Here is a 12,205-nt window from a genome sequence, read left to right as displayed (position 1 = left end):
TGTTGAACTCTACACACCGGGCTCTCTGAAAAGTGGTGTTTTGTTACATTAAAGTTACATTTTAATTCTGTGGCTGGAAGATGACACACAAAAATTGAAATCATTCTCTTACCATAAACTCCCCTGGGGTCCAGAGTCACACCAGCATAGCTTTCCCTTTTGATCCCTTCTGGCTAAAGAGAAACCAGAAAACACTCTGTTAGGGGCATAATTACATTTATAAGACGTGAATTCCCTTGGATCAAGCTTCTCCAGTTCACTTTGCCAGTTTCAAAACAAACAAACAAACAAACAAAAAACAAAACAAAACAAAACAAAAAAAAAACCCAACCCTCCTTCTCTGAAAAGGCAAACTTGATAGAAATACTTCAATGCATGCACACAATAAAAAGATCCTGGCTATTTGAATATTGATCAGAATGAATACTTAAATGGGTGCTCTTATAGGTCAGGTTATTGGTCTGAATGCTCTGTATATGTTAACTTATTCCGCTTCCATGAACCTCTGTGAGGTAGATGCTACAATAACAGGTGAGGAAGCCACACCGAGGAGATGAGTAATTTATCCCGTGTAATCCTGCTAGGAGCTCGAAGCCAGGGCTGAACTCGAAGAAGCCAGCTCCATATGCCAGTGTGAAACAGACACACACAGGAGTGAGCATGGCACGGCACGGCACAAAAGATCAGGCACAGCTTTCTTTTCAACAGGGACTCAGTATATTGCCTATGTTGCGTATGTTGCCCAGGGTGGCCTCAAACCTGCCTCTGCCTCCTGAGTCGTTGGGGTTGCCACGTAAGTACACTGTGCTGGCTGAATACTAATTTGCTGACGTAAATGGCATAGCCCAAAACAACCCAACGAATGAAGGTTTCAGAGGACTTGAGGGGTCGTTAACTAGCCGAACTAGCCGTGTTAGACTGTACAGGAACAATGTTTCATTTTAAATTAGAAAACCGTAATTGTGGGATTTTAATGCTGGGAGAACACTCAGCAAATGGCAGGGACAATGATACTTAATGTGTTGTTGTTTTCCCCTTTGACCTGCTTATTACCAATTTATATCTACACGGTAAGGTCTTGAAATGTCTATTACTTCTTTATATTCAGTATTTAGCCTGGTATCTTGTACATACACTTCAAGATACATTTCCTGAATAGGGTGGCAGGGCTAACCCCAGAAGGTGTGTATCAAGTAGCAAAACTTGGGAATCTCGGAGTTTGCACTTTATTGGTGATGTTTTTTCCTTTGTGGCTTTTGATATTTTTATTTTCTGCAGTAAGCAGGTATCGGTTTTCTATTTACTGATTTTATGCATAATATTAATGTACAAAGTTGCAAGAAAGCACCACAAATGTGTGTGTGAGTTTCCGTGAAATTCGTCAATTATTACCACATTCTATTGACACCGTCATTTCTCTCCCTTGCTCCTGGCCCCAAACATAATTATTGACACAAATCGTTGATAGCATTTTCCCCCAGAAACAGATTTTTAAAAGAACCATATTTTTCTTACCACTACCCGTAATGTCTTCACTAAGATTTCTTTCCCAAATGAAGTCTCTAGTGAGAAGTTTATGGAGTGAAGGCCAATTTCCAGAGGAAGCAGGCTGAAGGTCACCAAGTGACTGGAGGAGCCCTCTATTCTCTGCCGCACACATCTGGAGGACCTAGAGGTCTGAGGGCTAGCAGCCGAGCTTCCTGGAGTGCAGATCCCCTCCACGGCAGACATTTTAACACAGAACTAAAATACGACAGGGGAAGAGCCGTGTAAGAGTAGCTTGTCATTTGAGCCACATTTGATGAAAGAGCAACATGTGTGTGTGTAATATGTATGTATGTGTGTGTAATATGTATGTATGTATGTATGCATGTACGCATGTACGTACGTTCACCCTGAATTATGCTGGTCTGGACACAAACTCTCCCCTGGTTTGTTAGCAACATCAAAGTAACCTCTCTGGTTCTAAGGCCTCTGGTTCTGTGGTAGAAGGCTCACGTCAGATTTCCTACAGGTACATGAAAACTGATGTGGGTCATAGCGATGTCACGGGATATCTGGAAACTCCATACTTAGCTTAGAATGGTCATGCCTTCCTCAGGGTGCTGCGGCCCACCGGGTTATGTCTCAGCTACCAACATTCTTTGTTCATGGTACTGTGATGTAGTGGTTTTGTTCTCTCTCCATTCCGCACTTTGGATAGCCGGAGCCTTGGGTTTAGCTGTTCCATGTCTTAGCTGTGCCTTTCCCTCAGCCTTCGACTTACAATAAATGGTAGAGTGATAGATGATTGAAAACTCTGTCTCTTGGCTCATTCAAAGGCTTACCTAATATACACCCAACTGAAGTCCCCAATTTTACTAACTTCCCACTTGTGCCCCCTTTCTATAATAAAACCTGCTCTAGAAAGATGCAGGTTTAAACTTGGGCCCTCCTCATTTGAACTATGATATGAAAACAGATTGTGTGAGCTCTCTCATCTCCTGGTAAGTATTCATTGATTCCTGGCTCAAAGAGTGAATAAGTTTTCATCTTTAGTTTGATGAACTGATAGAGGCAAGAGCTATGCCCAAAGAATAAAATCCGTAAGATGCAGAATCAAGCAGATAAGCACAAGACAAGGCAGGCATTCAATAGCTAATCTTGAGGGATTTCCCCCCCAGTTAAAGTGCCTCCTGCCCATTGGCCATAGTTTTGGGCCAATGTCAACCCTGAGCCCTGGCTTGTACAAAGAAGAGAGTAAAAGGAAAAAACGTCAGCAGACTGGAGGATGATGGGAAGGGTTGAGTCAGTCAGTGGGTTAGGGGTTTCTGTGTGGGGATTAACAGTGGTGAGTTAGGTGGTAGAGCGCTTGCCTAGCAAGTGCAAGGCCCTGGGTTCAGGTCCTCAGCTCCAAAAAAAAAACAAAACAAAACAAAACAAAAAAAAAAAAAAAAAAAAAAAAAAAAAACAAAAAAAAAAACCACAAAAAAAAAAAACCAAACAAACAATGGTGAGTTAGGAAAATGGGAAGGAGGCTGTGGCTGAGAGGGGGAGTGGAAATTCTGAGGATGGAGGAACTGGAACGAAGCACACGCACAGCTCCCCTTTCTCTGAACACTCACAGCAACATCCCTACCTACTGCGCATTGTCCTTCAGACTGGCATCACACGACCCTGTCCCTTCCTCCTACCTGTACCCCTTCATGTGCCAAAGTGTGCTGCCAGGACAACACTCAATGCATGTGCTCATTGGAGTTGAATTGCACGTGCGTGCGTGCGTGCATGCGTGTGCGTGCGTGTGTGCGTGTGTGTGTGCGTGTGTGTGTGTGTGTGTTTACTCCAATGACATTTCTCTCTTTAGTCTAATATATCACAAAGAATTACTCACCATTGTCCCAGAGGTCCTATAATTGTAAACGGTTCCCTTCAATTGGATCTGCTCCCCTCGTACGACAGAATATGGTATGTTCATCTCCAGGAAGACATCTTTGAACACCTTTGCCTTGAGTGTGTCAGCAACACATATACCTTCAGCCCAGAGGGAAAAGCAAGGTAGGATCATATTAGGGAATTCTCATCACATTTTGTTGGTACTGATATGTAACATTTGCTTTCTTTGTTTTTTGTTTTTTTGTTTTTTTGTTTTTTTCAGAGCTGAGGACCGTACCCAGGGCCTTGCGCTTGCTAGGCAAGTGCTCTACCACTGAGCTAAATCCCCAACCCCACTGAGCTAAATCCCCAACCCCACATTTGCTTTCTTAAAAAATAATATTTCATTTGCTTGCCAAACATTTAGTTCTAGTCAGCACATGAGTGTTTATTAACTAGAATGCCAAGTCTTTGAAGACATTTATTGTTGGCTCTATTTAATGAGTATAAAATTTTGATTATGGAGGCCAAGATTTTGTAAACAACAAAAATATTAAGCAAAGGAAAGCAATCCAGCAGCTATTTGTAAAGTATTTGTAGTCACGTCTCAGGAGTGTCAGCCCAAGGGAGAAAGCACAGAGTTGTTTCTAAGTCTCCTCTAGCTCCCTCTCACTGTCAAAAGTGAAAGAAAGCATGGAGTTGACTGCAGCTTTATGGTCGGCAGCTGGTAGAGGAACAGAGCAAACTCAGTAGCTTCAAAGGTGCAAGCACACTGGAGTCTTTTGGAAAGGGAAATTAAAAACTTTGCCTCATATCCTGGGTGAGTTAAATGTACAGTAACAAGGAACTCCGTCGTGCCGAATCGAATCCTGCTGAAGTGAGCAGGTGACTTACGCTTTCTTACCATTGTCTGAGATGCCGATGCCTTGAATTTCCCAGGTCGTCAGTGAGTCAGGCAGTGCAACCTGCAGCTGGTTTCTGGAAGTTCAGACATTGATATTTGTGGTTGTTAAGATCACCAACTTGACAAGATCTGGACTACCCACAAGATGAATTTCTGGCTGTACCCATGGAGGGTTTTCTTGATTAGGTTAGCTTGGGAACTATTTTCTTGACTGGGTCAATTGAGGAGTAAAGACCCCCCTTAAATGTGGGCAGTGCCATTCCCTAGGCTTGGGTCCTGGCAGAAAGAGAGGCTAGCTGAACAGGAACGTTTGTTATATTTGCTTCCTAATTGTTGATACTCCAAGTTCCTGCAACCAAAACTTCCCAACAGCAATGGTCTGAATCTTACAACTGTGAGCCGCAGAACTGTGAGCCGCAGAACTGTGAGCCGCAGAACTGTGAGCCAGCCACAGAACTGTGAGCCGCAGAACTGTGAGCCATAGAACTGTGAGCCACAGAACTGTGAGCACAGAACTGTGAGCCACAGAACTGTGAGCCACAGAACTGTGAGCCACAGAACTGTGAGCCACAACAAACCCATCCCCCTTAGTTGCCTTTTTGCCAGGTATTTTATCACGGAAACAGGAAGAGAAACAAATGCAATATCCAACTACAGTGAAACATTAGAGTTGCTAGTAAGGAAAACTCATCCAAACAAATATATTTAGCATCTGCCCACCCATCTCAGGGTTGAGACATTGCACTTGTGGTGTGACCATTGGAGGTGAGAAGGATACCTTTGAATTGTTGCCCTGCCAGAGCTATAATACAAAGAAAGATACATTCCCTAATGTTATGTAGCAAAATGTGGGAGCAAAAGACTGAATTGTAACACTGCTTGTAACAAATCAGTATGACTAAAACCTGTTGGCTATGACTAAGCCTGTGTATTTATTGTGGCTGTGATCTACTGATTTTTTTTTTTTTTTTTTTTTTTCCGGAGCTGGGGACCAACTCAGGGCCTTGCGCCGCTAGGCAAGCGCTCTACCGCTGAGCTAAATCCCCAACCCCGACCTACTGATTCTTTATCAGGCATAGTATCAATAATGTACCAAGTACACAGAGTTCGTCAGCTATGATCCCGCTGTGCACTGGTTTCCTGTCTAGTGAAAGAAAGCTATAAAAATGAGTTGCTTGTCAGTATAACCACTGTTATCAAGATGGCGTTGAAAGAGTCCATTCAACACATTTAAATCCATGTCTCTATGAGCAGGACTCTAGGACAGGTCCTGGATCTAAAATAGAGATCTGAAGTCAGGTTTTGCTTTGGAGGTATTGACTTTTTGTTTTTTTAAATAAAGAAGACAGGTAAGGAGATGGGCCACTGTAATACCACGTGATTCCTGCAACAGGGGTAATCAATCCAGTCACGTTCTGGTGCAGGGTAGCACTGGGATACTTTACTAGAAGTGCTGAACTAGGAGCAATGTTGGGTGGAATGGACAACAATGGAGGCAAAGGATTCCCACTGGGAAGGGTGAGGAGACGCACAGGGAGAGTACCACAGCTCCTCACTAGTGGGGAGCTGGCCTAAGAATGATGAGGTGGGGTTCTGTGTTTTCCACATCGCTTCCAATTCCTGCTACAGAGAGGTTTCCCATTAAAATGAAAGCTCTAACCAGGAGTTTAACAAAATACAACTCCATTTTTGTTTTTTCTGTTTGTTTTATATGCAGATCCCTATTGGCTGAAAATAGTTGTCCAATATGGTGTTTAGCACATAGCTGTGTGCGGCAAATGCTTATTAAAGACACATTAAATAGAGTATTCTCTCTCTCTTTTTTTTTTTTCTTTTTTTTTTTTGAATTATTTGTTATATGTAAGTACACTGTAGCTGTCTTCACACACACCAGAAGAGGGCACCAGATCTCATTACAGATGGTTGTGAGCCACGGTGTGGTTGCTGGGATTTGAACTCAGGACCTCTGGAAGAGCAGTCAGTGCTCTTAACCGCTGAGCCATCTCTCCAGCACTGAGTATTGTCTTAACCAGTAATTAATGTCACCCTGTACTCAATTTTTCAAACAGAAATATACTAAGCAAAATTAAAACACAAAACAAAAATTAACCCAATAGTGGCATTATCTTAACTATAGGGGAAATAGGAATGTCCAGCTTTTTTGGCAGTGATAATGAGTTTTGGTAATTTTCCACACTCTTTTCCAGAACATCAAAGATACCTTTTGGGAACACGATGAACTTCCCACAGCCAGCTCTCTGGAAAGTAGCTTCGGATTTCTGCCTTCATCACTGGTAACAGGGCCTTTATTTCTGGGGAAATAGATTTAGTTATAGAGACCAACATTAATTCTGCTTATGGAAGACACAGGAACAGAGGAGCAGTCTTGGGCAGGATCCTTCTGCCTGCTCCCTGAGCTGACCCTTTGCCACAGCTCTCTGTACCCAGATCCCGCTGGGAGAAAACTGGATTCTGAAAAGTGCTGACACACCTGAGAGCACAGGTAAGACCACCACTTCTGCTCCGAGGGCCCGACCCAGAGCCCTCAGAACACTGGAACCAAGGAGCAGTCTAGGAGGGGATCCTTCCAGTTTCTGCCTACACCCAGAGCTGACCCTGTGCCACAGCTCTCTGTACTCAGATCCCACAGGGAGAGAGCTGGTCTCCCAGTAGTGTTGACACACACTTACAGGAGGCTCAAGCCACTGTCAGAGACAGCAAGACCAGCTAACACCAGAGATAAGCAGATGGTGAGAGGCAAGGGCAAGAACCTAAGCAACAGAAACCAAGGCCACTTGGCATCATCAGAATCCAGCAAGTTCTGGATACCCCAACATACTGGGAAAGCAAGATTTTGATTTAAAAATCACAACTCATGATGATGTTAGAGGACTTTAAGAAAGACATAAATAACTCCCTTAAAGAAATACAGAACAACACAGATAAACAGGTAGAAGCCCTTAAAAAGGAAACACAAAAATCAACCAAACAGGTGAAGGAATTAAAGGAAAGTATCTAGGATTTAAAAATGGAAATAGAAACAATAAAGAAATCACAAAGGGAGACAACCTGGAGATAGAAAACCTAGGAAAGAGATCAGGAGTTACCAACAGAAGACAAGAAATGGAAGAGAGAATCTCAGGGACAGAAGATACCATAGAAAACATCAACACAACCTTCAAAGCTAATGTAAAACGCAAAAAGCTCCTAGCTCAAAACATCCAGGAAATCCAGGACACAATGAGAAGATCAAACATAAGGATAATAGGTATAGAAGAGAGCAAAGATTTCCAACTTAAAGGGCCAGTAAATATCTTCAACAAAATTATAGAAGAAAACTTCCCTAACCCAAAGAAAGAGATACCCATAAACATATAAGAAGCCTACATAACTCCAAATAGATTGGACGAGAAAAGAAATTCCTCCCATCACATAATAGTCAAAACACCAAATGCACAAAACAAAGAAAGAATGTTAAAAGCAGTAAGGGAAAACGGTCAAGTAACATATAAAGGCAGACCTATCAGAATTACACCAGCCTTCTCCACAAAGACTATGACAGCTAGAATATTCTGGGCATATAGACCCTAAGAGAACAAAAATGCCAGACCAGGCTACTATATCCAGCAAAACTCAATTAACATAGATGGAGAAACCAAGATATTCCATGGCAAAACCAAATTTACATAATATCTTTCCACAAATTCAGCCCTACAAAGGATAACAGATAGAAAACTCCAACACAAGGAGAGAAACTACACCGTACAGAAAAAAGAATATAATCTCCTTGCAATGAAACCAAAAGAGAGACACACAAACATAATTCCACCTCTAACAACAAAAATAACAGGAAGCAACAATTATTGGTCCCTAATATCTCTCAACATCAATGGACTCAATTTCCCAATAAAAAGACATAGACTAACAGATTGGATACATACAGAGGACCCAGCATTTTGCTGCATGCAGGAAATACACCTCAGTGACAAAGACAGACACTACCTCAGAGTAAAAGGCTGAAAAACAATTTTCCAAGCAAATGATCCCACGAAACAAGCTGGAGTAGGTATTCTAACATCAAATTAAATCAACTTTCAACCAAAAGTTATCAAAAAAGATAAGGAAGGACACTTCATACTCATCAAAGGAAAAGTCCACCGAGATGAACTCTCAATTCTTAATATCTATGCTCCAAATGCAAGGGCACCTACATACATAAAAGAAACCATAGTAAAGCTCAAAGCATACATTGCACCTCACACAATAATAGTGAGAGACTTCAACAACCCACTCTCAGCAATGGACAGATCATGGAAACAGAAACTAAACAGAGATACGAAGAAACTAACAGACGTTATGAACCAAATGACTTAGCAGGTATCTGTAGAACATTTCATCCTAAGACAAAAGGTGCCTTCTTCTCAGCACCTCATGGTACCTTCTCCAAAAATGACCATATAATTGGCCACAAAACAGGTCTCAACAGATACAAGAAGATTGAAATAATCCATGCATCCTATCAGGTCACCACAGACTAAGGCTGGTCTTCAATAACAACAAAAACGACAGAAAGCTCACATACACACGGAAGCTGAGCAATGCTCTACTTAACGATAACTTGGTCAAGGAAGAAATAAAGACATTAAAGACTTTAGAATTTGATGGAAATGAAGGCACAGCATACCCAAACGTATGGGACACAAAGAAAGCAGTGCTAGGAGGAAATTTCATAGCTCTGAGTGCCTCCAAAAAGAAACTGGAGAGTGCATACACTAGAAGCTTGACAGCACACCTAAAAGCTCTAGAACAAAAAGAAACAAATATACACAAGAGGAGTAGAGGGCAGGAAATAATCAAACTCAGGGCTGAAATCAACCAAGTAGAAACAAAAATAACTATACAAAACAAGGAGCTAGTTCTTTGAGAGAAATCAACAAGATAGATAAACCCTTAGCCAGACTAACCAGAGGATACAGAGGGAGTATCCAAATTAACAAAATCAGAAATGAAAAGGGAGACATAACAACGGAAACTGAGGAAATTAAAAAAAGAAAAAATCACCAGATCCTACTACAGAAGCCTATGCTCAACAAAACTGGAAAATCTGGATGAAATAGACAATTTTCTAGACAGAAACCAGGTTCCAAAGTTAAATCAGGATTAGATAAACCATCTAAACAGTTCCATGATTCCTAAAGAAATAGAAGCAGCTACTAAAAGTCTCCCAACCAAAAAAAAAAAAAAAAACAAAAAAACAACAACAACAACAAAAAAACCCAGGACCAGATGGGTTTAGTGCAGAATTCTATCAGACTTCATAGAGGACCTAATACCAATACTGTCCAAACTATTCCACAAAATAGAAACAGAAGGAGCACTACCCAATTCCTTCTATGAAGCCACAATTACTCTTATACCTAAACCACACAAAGACCCAATAAAGAAAGAGAGCTTCAGACCAATTTCCCTTATGAACATCGATGCAAAATTACTCAATAAAATTCTCACAAACTGAATCCAAGAACACATCAAAACAATCATCCCTCAAGAGCAAGTAGGCTTCATCTCAGGGATGCAGGGATGGTTTAATATAAAGAAATCCATCAATGTAATCCACTATATAAACAAACTCAAAGAAAAAAAACCTACATGATCATCTCATTAGATGCTGAGAAAGCATTTCACAAAATTCAACACCCCTTCATGATAAAAGTCTTGGAAAGATCAGGAATTCAAGACCCATACCCAAACATAGGAAAATCAATATACAGCAAACCAGTAGCCAACATTAAACCAAATGGACAGATACTTGAAACAATTGCAGTAAAATCAGGGACTAGACCAGGCTGCCCGCTCTTTCCCTACTTTTCAATATAGTACTCAAAGTCATAGCCAGAGCAGTCAAACAACAAAAGGAGGTCAAAGGGATACAGTTTGAAAAGGAAGAAGCCAAAACATCACGATTTGCAGATGATATGATTGTATACTTAAGTGACCCCAAAACTTCCACTAGAGAACTACTAAGCCTGATATAGAACTTCAGCAAATTGGCTGGGTATAAAATTAACTCAAACAAATCAGCCACCTTCCTCTACTCAAAGGATAAACAGGCTGAGAAAGAAATTAGGGAAATGAAAACCTTCACAATAGTCACAAATAACATAAAATACTTTGGTGTGACTCCAGTCAAGCAAGTGAAAGATCTGTATGACAAGAACTTCAAGTCTGTGAAGAAAGAAATTGAAGAAGATCTCAAAAGATGGAAAGACCCCCCATGCTCATGGATTGGCAGGAATAACATAGTAAAAATGGCCATTTGCCAAAAGCAATCTACAGATTCAATCCCCACCAAAATTCCAACTCAATTCTTCATAGAGTTAGAAAGAGCAATTTGCAAATTCATTTGGAATAACAAAAAACCCAGTATAGCGAAAACTATGCTCAACAATAAAAGTACTTCTGTGGGAATCACCATCCCTGACCTCAAGCAGTATTACACAGCAATAGTGATTAAAAACTCTATGGTATTGGTACAGAGACAGACAGGTAGATCAATGGAATAGAATTGAACCCATATATCTATGATCACTTGATTTTTGACAAAAGAGCTGAAACCATACAATGGAAAAAGGACCGCATTTTCAGAAAATGGTGCTGGTTCAACTGGAGGTCAGCATGTAGAAGAATGCAGATCGATCCATTCTTATCACCCTCTATAAAGCTCAAGTCCAAGTGGAACAAGGACCTCCACATAAAACCAGATACACTCAAACTAATAGAAGAAAAAGTGGGGGAAAGCCTCAAATACATGGGCACTGGGGAAATTTTCCTGAACCAATGGCTTATGCTCTAAGATCAAGAGTCAATTAATGGGACCTCATAAAACTGCAAAGCTTCTGTAAGGCAAAGGACACTGTCATTAGGACAAAATAGCAACCAACAGATTGGGAAAAGATCTTTGCCAATCCTACATCTGAGAGAGGGCTAATATCTAATTTATACAAAGAACTCAAGGAGTTAGACTCCAGAGAACCAAATAATCATATTAAAAAATGGGGTTCAGAGCTAAACAAAGAATTCTCAGATGAGGAATATCGAATGACCGAGAAGTACCTAAAGAAATGTTCAACATCTTTAGTCATAAGGGAAATGCAAATCAAAACAACCCTGAGATTCCACCTCACACCAGTCAGAATGGCGAAGATCAGAAACTCAGGTGACAACAGATGCTGGCGAGGATGTGGAGAAAGAGGAACACTCCTCCATTGTTGGTGGGATTGCAAGCTGGTACAGCCACTCTGGAAATCAGTTTGGCGGTTCCTCAGAAAACTGGATATAGTACTACCTGAGGACCCAGCTATTACCATTCCTGGGCATAAACCCAAAAGATGCTCCAACATATAACAAGGACACATGCTTCACTATGTTCATAGCAGCCTTATTTATAATATCCAGAAGCTGGAAATAACCCAGATTCCCTCAACAGAGGAATGGATACAGAAAATGTGGTACATCTACACAATGGAGACTACTCAGCTATTAAAAACAATGACTTCATAAAGTTCATAGGCAAATGGATGGAACTAGAAAATAGCATCCTGAATGAGGTAACCTAATCACAGAAGAACACACGTGGTATGCACTCACTGATAAGTGGATATTAGTCCAAAAGCTTGGGTTACCCAGGATACAATCCACAGACCACATGAAGCTCAAGAAGAAGGATGACCAAAGTACAGATGCTTTAGTCCTTCTTAGAAGGGGGAACAAAAATATTAACAGGAGGAAATATGGAAATAAAGTTTGTAGCAGAGACAGAAGGAAAGGCCATCCAGAGACTGCCCCACCTGGGGATCCAGCCCATATACAGCCCCCAAATCTAGACAATATTGTTGATGCCAAGAAGTGCGAGCTGTCAGGAGTCTGACATAGCTGTCTCCTGAGAGGCTC

General features: G+C 41.1%; 1 protein-coding gene across 1 annotated transcript in view; it reads right to left on the bottom strand.

Moving 5' to 3' along the window:
- C5 (complement C5) overlaps positions 1 to 12,205 on the bottom strand; it is an 83,917-nt gene that overhangs the window by 38,326 nt on the left and 33,386 nt on the right. Inside the window, exons 18-22 of the mRNA XM_032901831.1 lie at positions 6,477 to 6,567; positions 4,256 to 4,329; positions 3,371 to 3,510; positions 1,516 to 1,743; positions 113 to 173 (exon numbers count right to left, since the gene is read on the bottom strand). Of these exons, the coding sequence (XP_032757722.1) occupies positions 113 to 173; positions 1,516 to 1,743; positions 3,371 to 3,510; positions 4,256 to 4,329; positions 6,477 to 6,567 (594 nt within the window). The remainder of the gene's footprint in view (positions 1 to 112; positions 174 to 1,515; positions 1,744 to 3,370; positions 3,511 to 4,255; positions 4,330 to 6,476; positions 6,568 to 12,205) is intronic.

The sequence above is a fragment of the Rattus rattus genome, chromosome 5, assembly GCF_011064425.1.
Source record: "Rattus rattus isolate New Zealand chromosome 5, Rrattus_CSIRO_v1, whole genome shotgun sequence".
Lineage (NCBI taxonomy): Eukaryota > Metazoa > Chordata > Mammalia > Rodentia > Muridae > Rattus > Rattus rattus.
The sequence above is the reverse complement of the archived record's forward strand: the minus strand, read 5'-3'. Positions and strand labels throughout refer to the sequence as shown.